The sequence below is a fragment of the Scleropages formosus genome, chromosome 4 (assembly GCF_900964775.1).
Source record: "Scleropages formosus chromosome 4, fSclFor1.1, whole genome shotgun sequence".
Classification (NCBI taxonomy): Eukaryota; Metazoa; Chordata; class Actinopteri; order Osteoglossiformes; family Osteoglossidae; genus Scleropages; species Scleropages formosus.
The window spans coordinates 38,599,431-38,610,327 of record NC_041809.1 but is presented as its reverse complement, the minus strand read 5'-3'; the positions used below and the strand labels follow the sequence as shown (position 1 = coordinate 38,610,327).

Here is a 10,897-nt window from a genome sequence, read left to right as displayed (position 1 = left end):
TAAGGTGCAGTGTATCGGGTATTTTGCGGCGCATCATTTCGTTACATTTTTGTTGGCGGTGTGTGTAGCTTATTTAATATTTTCTGAAATACTGATGATGGAGAAACTGTGTCGTAACTGGACTGTCAGCCAAAAAACAGTGTTGTATCACTTCATCACTTGACTTCCAGACTCACTGACTCAGACCAGAAAGAGTCGGAACTCTGTGTTATTTCTTTATTATTATTATTATTATTATTATTATATTTGTTTGTAGTCAGAGTGTGCACGTGAACAGTAAAGCACACACAACACGTAACACGTTGGTTACAGCTGAGTGACTAACCGACCTGAGCTGTGCCTTCAGGCTCGAGGACCGAAGAAGCACCTGAAGCGCGTGGCGGCGCCGAAGCACTGGATGCTGGACAAGCTCACCGGAGTCTTTGTACGAGCGTAACTTCCTCCTCCTCATGCTCATTTATTGTTTTGTTTCTGCGCAGCACACACCCACCTAGTAGTAGTAGTCCTCTGGAAATCTGTCTTGCCTTCTCATTCGGAGGCCCGTTGTGCTTGTTTTCATTTGGTAGGCGAGCCGAGCATGAACCTCTTCTTTTCTCCTTCGACCAGGCTCCGCGCCCATCCACTGGTCCTCACAAGCTGAGAGAGTGCCTTCCCCTCATCATCTTCCTCAGGAACCGGCTGAAGTACGCCCTGACTGGAGATGAGGTCAAGAAGATCTGCATGCGGAGGTTCGTCAAGATCGACGGCAAGGTCCGCACGGACATCACCTACCCCGCTGGCTTCATGGGTGAGTCAGCGAGTTGCTAGGCACGTGCCGATGCGCTCTCGGGATCTGTTCTTTTGGCTGTGCTAGTGCTGCGAGGGTGGAGGCTCTTAACCTATTCCAGGCCACAGACCCCTGTAACAGTCTTGATGAAAGCTAATGGCTCCTCTTGCGAAAATGACCATAAATTCAGAAAACATACTGTACTCAGTTCATTGCACTGCAATGTTACTGCTTTAAACAGAATCATGTTATCGATATTAGTGATGCAGTAAAGTTTTCTTTTTTCTTTTTTTTTTTTAATTTTAAATTTAAGTAGTTAGAAATTGTTTATAAATGCTTTATTCATGGGCCTTCTGAAGCCCATCCACTGACCCCGAGGGACCCCAGATTAAGAAGCTCTGTGCTCTGAGCTGGTTTTCATCTTGTGTTTTAAGTGATTTGCAACCACTTAAGACTTGGTGGCAATCTACCGTTCAATGTTTTGACTAAATGACTGTCCAGCTACGTTTTTTTCGTAAAGCTTCTGTTGCCGGCAGAATATTCACTCCCGTCTGCGGTGGTTTCAGAACTGCATCACTGCGTATGAAGCCTAATAAAATTCATTGTTTCAGTTTCGGGCTAGAGTGAATAAAAACTTAAAGCTGATGCTGCCTCTTCAGTTTTATGATTCACTTATTTCCTGAAAGGATTTTAAACTTGTTTTCCTTCTGTGATACAGTAAAAAAGACATTTGAAAAAGCCCGTGGTCGTATCTAATATATAATGAAAGCTGCGGGCCAAAGGTTGTGGACTTAGTTGTGGTTGACAAGATCTTGTGACATGGGTTTAATTTCAAGCTTTTTCATTTCAGATGAGCCACAAAAATTATTTATTCATCTAAAGTCAGTCAAATCACTTTGTCATTCAACACAACCCCCAAATGGACAGGTGGTGAAAATCTTTGGTGTGTTTTCTGCAGCTGTTCAGCATAAGTTATAAATATACAGACCACAAAAAAATATACACATCTTGTGTTTCTTCAGAGCAAACTGCACTAAACTCCCAATTATTCAGCCTTTTGTACACCAGCCCAGTGTAACAAATTCGGACATATATCGCGGGAAGTTCCGATTCCAGGATTCGGAATTGCAGAAAACCCATGTGAGCAGGGGAAGAACATGCGGAGTCCACATGGACTGAGTTAGATTCAACCCCATCCCTGAATATACTCACCATATCACCCTGGCTCCTCCTTTGTTCTGGTGTACTTGTTTCTTTGCCTGATGCCTGTGTTCAGATGCTCTGTGTCACTGTGTGAGAAGAGTGCTCTATAAAAATAAATTGAATTGAATCACTGAATTCAACCCCACTGCCACCAAACCTCATTGTCAGAAACAGGGCTATGTTCATTCCCTATAACTTTGATTATTTGGTGATAGCAGTCAAATGTCCAGCATGTTTTGTAAAGTACCTTTTTGACTTGTACAATTTTTTTGCTCAGTCCAGTTCTACATTGGTACCTCATATTTCATTAAAAATTAAAAGTATGAAACACTGATGGGTATTTAATTTGAAATTTAACAAACAGTTAAGTCTGTAGGCTCCTGTGTTATTAGAGCTATAATGCTAATTGTTTTAGCAGCTTTGGTGTATTTCTCTAAGTATCTGTAGACTGCTTATGCAGGTAATGGACAAGTAAAGACAGTAGGGAGTATAGTAGTAAACTACTGAATTTATATTATACTGTGTATATCTTTTATATTTGCTTTGTCATTAAACATTTACTTTGTACTTGACTGGTGTTGTGTAAGGGGCTCTCTTGGACCACATTCTTTGAATGACGGCTTGATCTCTTCTTACAGACAGTTACATTGAATGTTAACATTTGCATTGGGAAAATGTTTGCGCTCGTGTTTATGTATGCTTTCCATTGTAGATGTGATTAGCATTGAGAAGACTGGAGAACACTTCCGTCTTATCTATGATGTCAAGGGCCGCTTCACTGTTCACCGCATCACAGCTGAGGAAGCCAAGGTACGTTGGCGTGGCTGATCTGCCAGCTTTTGTAAGTCAGTGTACATATGAATTATTGTGAGCACACATGAAGTGTGTGTTGGCTGGAGATGCTAATTTTTTTTATACATTTAGATATTAAAATATATTTATCTTATTGAATCCATGGTGATATGTTTACTTTTGCATTTATGTAGATGCTTTTCTCTTTAGCAATGTATGATCATAATTAATTAGTATTTAGCTTATGCTTGTTGTCCAAGGCGATTTGCAGTTCTTGGTGTACTACAGTTAATTCGCCCATGACACTTTTCCTATGAAATATCCTGTGCCAAATTCTGTCATAAAAATGTTTATTAATTGCCTACTAGAATTCATAGTATACTTAAAAGGTGACGCATGTGAAAATAATGAAAGAATATGCACTTAGTAAAAAATTTTAATGTTTGTTGCAAAGTGGTTTGTGTTATCCAACTCCTGATGTTACAGCTTTTTTTATGATGTCCCGAAGTCGTCTTTACACTCATTACTTTGACATGTTCAAACTGTGATGCAGTAGATCAAAATTAAACACTAAATGCAAAAATGCATGGTGTGTCAGATGGGATCACATTATTCCTCAGTTGCACTTTGAAAAAGTATGCATTATGTATGTTGCGTTCCTCGGTTAGTTGTGTTGCATCCAAATCACATAGTAATTAAATGCAACATGACTAACACAAGTAAATTTAAACACTTATTTTTGAAGTGAGAGGAAACCGTAGCACCAAGTGGAAACCCAGGCAAACATGGGAAGAACATTTGAACTTGACACACGTTAAGCTAATTGAAACCCCCCAGTCAGGATGCTGTGAGGCATTAAAGCTGCCTACTGTGCCACTATGTGGTGTACTCTGTTTAATCAGAAATTTTTATCATCCAGTAAAGGGATTGAGCTTTTAAGAAATTTATCTGGTCTTTTTTCCCCCTTGAAGTACAAACTCTGCAAGGTGAAGAAGATTATCATTGGCACCAAGGGGATCCCACACCTGGTCACCCATGATGCCCGAACCATCCGCTACCCTGACCCACTTATCAAGGTCAATGACACTGTTCGCATTGACCTGGAAAGTGGCAAGATCACAGAGTTTATCAAATTTGATACTGGTAAGTGAATTCGGTTGCCTGCTGTAAATAAGACACATCTTCTCTTTTACTCTTTTATATGTTTCAGTAGTGATTTTAAAAATATTTTGGCTTATTTAGCAGAACCTTCTTTGTGCTGTACACAAGAATGTCATTTAATAAAAAACCCCTTTTGATCACTTTGAAAGGGTTACATTTTTAGGTCCTGCAGTTTTTCACCAGTTGATAAATTATTAGGTGGCCCATTTTTCGAGGCTCAAAACGTACTTCTGTCTTTCCTCACAGGTAATCTGTGCATGGTGACTGGAGGTGCCAACTTGGGGCGTATTGGTGTGATAACCAACAGGGAAAAGCACCCTGGCTCCTTCGATGTGGTCCATGTGAAGGACAGCACCGGCAACAGCTTTGCCACCAGGCTTTCGAACATCTTTGTCATTGGCAAGGTCGGCACAGGGCAGTTTAAAGTGCTGCTTTATGGAGACACTTCTTGGAAGTGCTTCTGATTCTTTAAAACTGCAATTACATATCAACATGAATCTCTCAGTATATGAGCACAAAGTTTACATTCGTTAGTAATTAGTAACATTCATTCATTCGTTAGTGCAATGAATGAATGCGCTGACTTGATTTAAAATACTGTTGCAAAGCGGTGCACCCTTGTCTCGTCTGCCACGTTTAGCACTGCGTCTAGATGCTTGTGTTGACTTGGACCTCCATGTTTTCCGTTTCTTCCCTCAGGGCAATAAACCATGGGTTTCTCTGCCCCGTGGAAAGGGAATCCGCTTGACCATCGCCGAGGAGAGGGACAAGAGGTTGGCTGCCAAGCAGGGAAGCAGCTAAGCCCAATCAGAATGGGCTACTGTGCAGAAGTGATTTCAAATAAAGGATTATTTACAGAAAAAACAATCGGTCTGGAGTGTTATTGAAATGGTCACATTTTTCACAAATGCAGGTGTGTAGTGTCTCTGTGATTTGTCAGAGGTCCTTTTTATTGTTTTTTTTTTTTTGTAACACTGACACCTTTTACTACTTGGATGTTTTCAAATCCCAAAACCTTCCTTGCTATCTTTTTGGAATGGAATTGCTTGAAGTTTCATGTCTTTCCTGAGGGATGTTTACTGAGCCGGATTACTTTGCCATCTATTCCTCAAAAGGGTGGTGCTGTTTTATGGGCGAACAACAGTCTGTAAGTCATGTAACCATGATACCGTGTCACTTTGAGTTTGTACAACTAGCAGCTTGGCAATGTAGATATGAATGTGGAAGTTAGCAGTTTTCTTCAATCTTCCAGAGTGCACCTCCCACACCTGGAGGGGTTGAAAGATTTGGTTATTGTAAAGTGAGCTAAATTTTGTAATGATGTCTGTCCAATGTGGTTGGTGCTGTTTTGGGATGCAGGGTGAAGTTACACATGGTGGCTCATCATTGTGATTGCCACAAATGGCTGACTTTTTGAAACGGGTCACTTCTCTCATAGTGTGCGTGTGAAGGGTGTGTGTGTGTGTGTCCTGTCCTTAAGCTTTGACAGCTCTCTGGTGCCATATGGGACGTGCTGGGCCGCGGTCTGTTTCTCCCGCAGTGCTGGTCAGTGGGCTGGTCGTGAGACCACAACAACAGACCCTGCAGGAACCTGGACTGGCACAACGCTGCAGCATCTTTAGAATTATTTTAAGATACAGTTGCGTAAAGGGGCTGGAGCTGGTAAAACACCCTGTGCAACTTGTAATTACGTACACAGCAGTCTGAGCTGAGTGTTGCATATCAGACTGATGCAATGTTCATTAAACAAGAGCTTTCTGAAAATGGAATCTCTTGGAGTGTCAATCCTCAAATTTGTTGCCCTACTTTCCATGTGATAAATGTGGGTGTCTTATAACCTTGGCTTTGAAGGTGACAGTATACCAAGTCTATTAATATAAATTTAATGTCTTGCGTATTTATATCTCTCTCTCAGCAGAGAGATGTTCAGCAAATAATTCTCAAAATATCCTAGTCTGATATACATTCTAAAGCCACATCGGTTGCCTTGATATCTGCATCAGGAATTACCAGTGTATTTTTGCTACAGAATAAGTAGTATATATGTGTATGTGGTGCTGAATGACTTACACTAACCCTAAATTTGTACAGATTCTGCGGTAGTTTAATTTATAAAACATAGCGCACTTGGTACAGTGCTCTGAACGATATATGCAAACAAGACTAAGAGAAATAGGGCCAAATTCCGACTGAGGAGAGGAAAACAAAAACTCCCAACCAGAATGACGGAGCCCTCTTTTCAAGTAGTTTTTCTTTGTACATCAGCTGACTGTGAAATGATATATTGCATGTTATTCAACTGTGAAACAAATGTCTGCTTTGCATTTAATTACAATGTTTTGTCAAGGACACTTGTGGAAACTCTCTTTTCGTGTTTCTCAAAGGGCAGCAGGCACCAAGTGGAGTAAAGGTAGTAATTCAGAGGTGAGCTCTTGCGTTTCCCCTCTGTTGTGTGACCGGGTTCACGGATACGCGTCACCATGGGAACGCTCATGTGCAGCTGGAACATGAATTCCAAGGGGAGCCAGATGTTTCTAATAACATCCTTCCACGTGGTTGACTTGAATTTTGAGCCTTGAATGAATCCTACGCAATGTTTTCACCGCCGATCCAGCGACGATGACTTTGCCGCAGAGGTTATACCGCAGTTCACGACGTTTACCTCTGAGGCGTACAGCACCTTTCCCATGCTCCTTCTTTACCATTGCTCAAGTTTTCTGTAGAAAGGAGACAACAAAGCAGTTCGTAGTCCTTTCCGTATCGTTGCCTGTTTGGAATAGGAAAGTCGAAGAGGCCGTCCAGGCCCGCTGTGCAATAGGGTGTGTGTGTGTGAGTGTGTGAGTGTGTGTGTGTGAGTGAGTGTCTTGGCTCCAGTTCCTTAGTGTGTCTCATTGCGAAGGCGAATGTCAGAAAGACACGAATTACACAGCATGTGGTTTAGCCCAGGGGGATGCGGTGGCGTGGTGGGTTTGTCTGGGTCCTGCTCTCTGGCGGGTCTGGGGTTCGAGTCTTGCTCGGGGTGCCTCTTAATGGACTGGTGTCCTGTCTTGGGTGTGTGTCCTCCAGCCCCGTGCTGCTGGATTAGGCTCTGGTTTGCCGTGAGCCCACTTGGGACAAGCGCTTCAGACAGTGTGTGTGTGTGTGCGCGCACACACCTCAGCTCATTGCTTCCTATGAAACTCCTGATGTACAGTACAGTTACTCTGCAGTTTGCTTCCACTCTTGTGTGTGAACTTTCTTCAAGCTCTTTTCACTGGGTGTCAAGTTTGGAGAGATTTCACACCCTTCCGGCTGCAACGCTTCCCGCCCGCGTTTCGCCTTAGGCTTAGGAGCTCAGCTCGACTCGCCACAGATCAGCGCAGACCAGCACGGCTCGGCACGGCTCGGCTCGGCTCGGCTCGGCGCACACAGTCAGTTCATCTGACGCGCGCACAGAGCGCAGGGACGCACGGCGACGGTCGGAGCGGATCGCAGCTCAGCGGAGGGACCCGCGCCGAATCTCGGGGGGTTCGAGTCCCGCCGCCACCGCGAGGACACTTGGACAGGGACTCGGAGACGCTCCGAAATAATCATCATCATCATCATCATCATGCCGTTTTGCAAGAGGCTCGTGGCCCCCAAGGACGTGTGTCGGACGCAGCGCGACGATCTGCGCGACGTGTGCGACTTCGCCCTGCTCTCCGTCCTCCGGCAGCTGTCCGACCTGTGCAGGCACGCGGCGAGCATCGTGGACGAGCTGGACGGAGAGCTCGTGTCCGTGTGCGAGCGCTCGCGGACGCTGCAGCGCAAAGTGGGGGGTCTGCAGAAGCGCGTCTCCGCCGCGGTCCGAGAGCCGCCGCCGCCGAAGAGTAAGGCGCTTCAGCGTGTCCTGTGTGTGTGTGTGTGTGTGTGTGTGTGTGTGTGTGCGCGCGCGTCCTGACCTGTGCGTCTCCGACCGTGCGTCTTCTGTCACTGCGTCTCCCTCTGTGTGTGTGTGTGTCTTCGCACGCCGAGTCACACACTCGCTCCCGCTCGAACCCGTGGCCGCGTGTGTCCCGCTCGCTGTAGTGTGGGCTGCTGCTCGCTCGTGCTCCGCACACACTTTCCGCGCGCACAACCCAACCGAACTGGAGTGGAATCGTCTCGTCGCGCCAGAGAAACACTGACTGGAAACGTCACCAGTTTTTACTCCCTAGGCTACAGTCCTCTTTCCGAACACGTCCAACCTTCATTTTCACATCATGTGACCGAAGTGTGGGACATGGTCATGATGGGCGTCCTTTCCCTCATTACTCAGCTGATATAATTCACTGAGGCAGAGTAAAAACACGGTGTTTAAAGTATTCACTGTTGTCGTTCAAGTTTTTGCCCACAACAACAGATCGTGAGGCAGGTGAGCAGAAGCGAAAGAGCGAGCAGAGCTGCAGAGGACACCGCGGGCCGCTGGAGAGACGGAGCGAGGCCTCAACGGCACGGATCCCCGGTCACCCACGTGTGGTTGGGTGGGGGTTGGGTGGGGGCACAGCTGCGAGCGGCGCTCCGGTCCCTCCTGGTCAAGGGACTCAATGCTGTCACAGCTGCGTCCGGCGTCGGGGACGATCGCAGCGTTCGCCTCTTCCATCTTCCTGGAGCGTCGTCGCGTTTTCTCTGTTTCTCTGTCTGGCGAACATGATAGAAACAAGGCTTCCGGGGGGGTGTCGGCGTTGTGCGCGCGGAGCCTCGATCCCGGACGCCCGGGGTTGTGTGCAGAATCCGAGTTCGGTGCGAACGACCGGCGTCTCGCTGGCGGACTGCGGTCTAGATGGGAAGACAAATCCAGATCTCGTAGGCAGTCGACAGATGATGAAATGATGCCCGGGGCTCCATCTCGCCCTCAGCCTCCTCTGTCACTCGTGATCAGGGAGCTCTGTGCCGCGGCCCTGAGCCGGTGGGCCTGGGGACAGCCTGGCCCCCCGACCCCCTGCGAGTGAGTCGAGAGACGCCCCTCCCCTTCAGAGCGCAAGGAAGGCAGCGGAGCGCGACCCGAACTGCCGATGCGGAGCAGACCCAAGAGCTCCCGATCACTCCGCTTTAGTGTTTTCCTGGGGGCGGCGAGTGCGAAGGGCAGCTGTGCTCTTCAGCTCATTGTGCCTTTATCCAGTTCAAAGGTGGAAAACCAAAATGACCCTTGAAATCTGCCACGGAAGGGCAGCGAGAGGAAGATTTTGGGTCGAGAGGCGACGCATTGCCTTTCTTACGCAGCAGATGAAACGCGATCGATACGGAGAATCGTCGCTTCCGGGAAACCTTGCTGTGTCGCGCCTGAAGCCAGGTGGCCTCCTGGGAGGGGAACCCGGAGCAGCGTGTCGAACGAGACGAGGCTCCTGTGCGGATGGCAGAACCGGAGCACCCGATCTCCAGCTGTGCGCTGTGCTGCGTCCCGCCGTAGGGACTACCGCCGGTGAACGGGGACGAACGCTGCTCCACACTTACGTCATGGGAACGTTCGTCTCTGTGCGTTTCGCAAACTTTCTGGCTATGGATGAAATACGCAAGAAATTCTTGTCGAGTCTTAGTATGTCAGCGTTGTTTGTTCTGTGATCCCATTTTTTCTCGATGGAATCGAAAGAGCTCCGTGTTTCTTAGGAGCCAGGAAGCATTTTAAGAGTTCAGAGCAACAAGTTCTTCTACTCTGTCAGGTTACCTGCTCCTCACCTCATCTGGTTGGTGCAGGACCACCTTGAGGCCCCTGGACCCCTTGGACTTCCTCACAGGGACTGGAGGAATGTAGGCCTTGGCCGTCCTCTCCTCCAATTCTGGCCTCCATCACCACGGTGAGCGTGCATCTGAGGGAAGGGTGGTGGGAAGGCCGGTCGCTCTTGGGCGAGGGGAACGAGGTGCGACGGTAAATTCGGCGCCGCACACGGGCGAGCCTTTATTTCGCCCCTCTGATCGGATCGGAACCCGGCCTCCCCTGGGCCGAGCCCAAAGCCGGCAGAAAGGAGGCCAAGGGAGGAGATGCCGGGAGGTGGCGTAGATCAGTCCTTCACATTTCTCGTCTCCGTCAACAGCGTTACAGCAGAAAAACCGGGCAACATGTGGACGTTCAGCCGTGACGGAGAGGGCTGGGGCTGCGTGACTTTGCCGACGTGATTCCGTAGCTCAGAGGCGCACGCGTCTGTTTGTGTGTGTGTGTGTGTGTGTGTGTGTGCGCGTCAACATCCCTGTTGGTCCTTGTTCATGTGCGTGTGTGGGTACCAGGACAGGCACAGTGAAAGCTGCCTGTCGAGCTGCTCTGTGCCGCTGGAAATTTCTGGCAGGTCGAGGAGGGTGCCGATGGGTGGAGGTGGAGGTGGGGGTGGGGGTGACTAACTGCCCCCTTCTGTCTTTCTCCGAACCCGAGTAGGAGTGCGGCCGCTCTGTGGGCATTGGCCACGAGCCACATTTTCAAAGCTTCTTCATTTTCGTGCATTGAAATGTATAAAAGAGCGAGTTCGCGTCGCCTCCACGTTTATTTTAAGGTTCCTCACAGTTCCTCCACTAGATGTTACGCTTAGAGTTTAGGTTCTTTATGTCCTCCGGCGTTCGCTGCACTGCTTCCACATTCTCTCCCGCATGTTTTAAATGGGAAGCCGAAGCTTTTCTCCGAACCGTCGTCCACGTTACCTGAGCCGAGTATCTTTACGGTGTCGGTACCTCGATGAAGGGCGCTGCGGCACGAGTGTGGAGAGGGACTCGAAGGGCAACGTTTCGTCCTACGCGTCCTGGAGTCCACGTGCAGCTCCAGCTCCAGCTCCAAACGGACGGGCGTCTTCACCTCTGCATTCGAGCTCAGCGAAACGCTCGAGTGTTAATGTCCCCGTTTCACAGAGGACATCGGTCGCTGCCGCATTTTCCGTGGAAACGCCGCAGCTCCGACACTTTCTTCATCCACGTCGTCACAACAAGAGCTCATGTGCTTCATGTGACAAAGACGATTCATCCACTGTAAGATTTGTGCAGCCAACGTGAGCAAAA

At 47.9% G+C, this 10,897-nt stretch overlaps 2 protein-coding genes across 2 annotated transcripts in view; both read left to right on the top strand.

The window, feature by feature from the left end:
• The window catches only part of rps4x (ribosomal protein S4 X-linked), a 5,066-nt gene extending 277 nt beyond the window's left edge, over positions 1–4,789 (top strand). The window contains exons 2-7 of the mRNA XM_018752325.2: positions 347–424; positions 607–787; positions 2,682–2,779; positions 3,733–3,904; positions 4,169–4,326; positions 4,622–4,789. Of these exons, the coding sequence (XP_018607841.1) occupies positions 347–424; positions 607–787; positions 2,682–2,779; positions 3,733–3,904; positions 4,169–4,326; positions 4,622–4,723 (789 nt within the window). The 3' untranslated portion in view covers positions 4,724–4,789. The remainder of the gene's footprint in view (positions 1–346; positions 425–606; positions 788–2,681; positions 2,780–3,732; positions 3,905–4,168; positions 4,327–4,621) is intronic.
• A 2,236-nt stretch (positions 4,790–7,025) lies between these two features.
• LOC108934335 (Nance-Horan syndrome protein-like) overlaps positions 7,026–10,897 on the top strand; it is a 37,368-nt gene continuing 33,496 nt past the window's right edge. Inside the window, exon 1 of the mRNA XM_029251241.1 lies at positions 7,026–7,770. Coding sequence (XP_029107074.1) covers positions 7,512–7,770 — 259 coding nt within the window. The 5' untranslated portion in view covers positions 7,026–7,511. The remainder of the gene's footprint in view (positions 7,771–10,897) is intronic.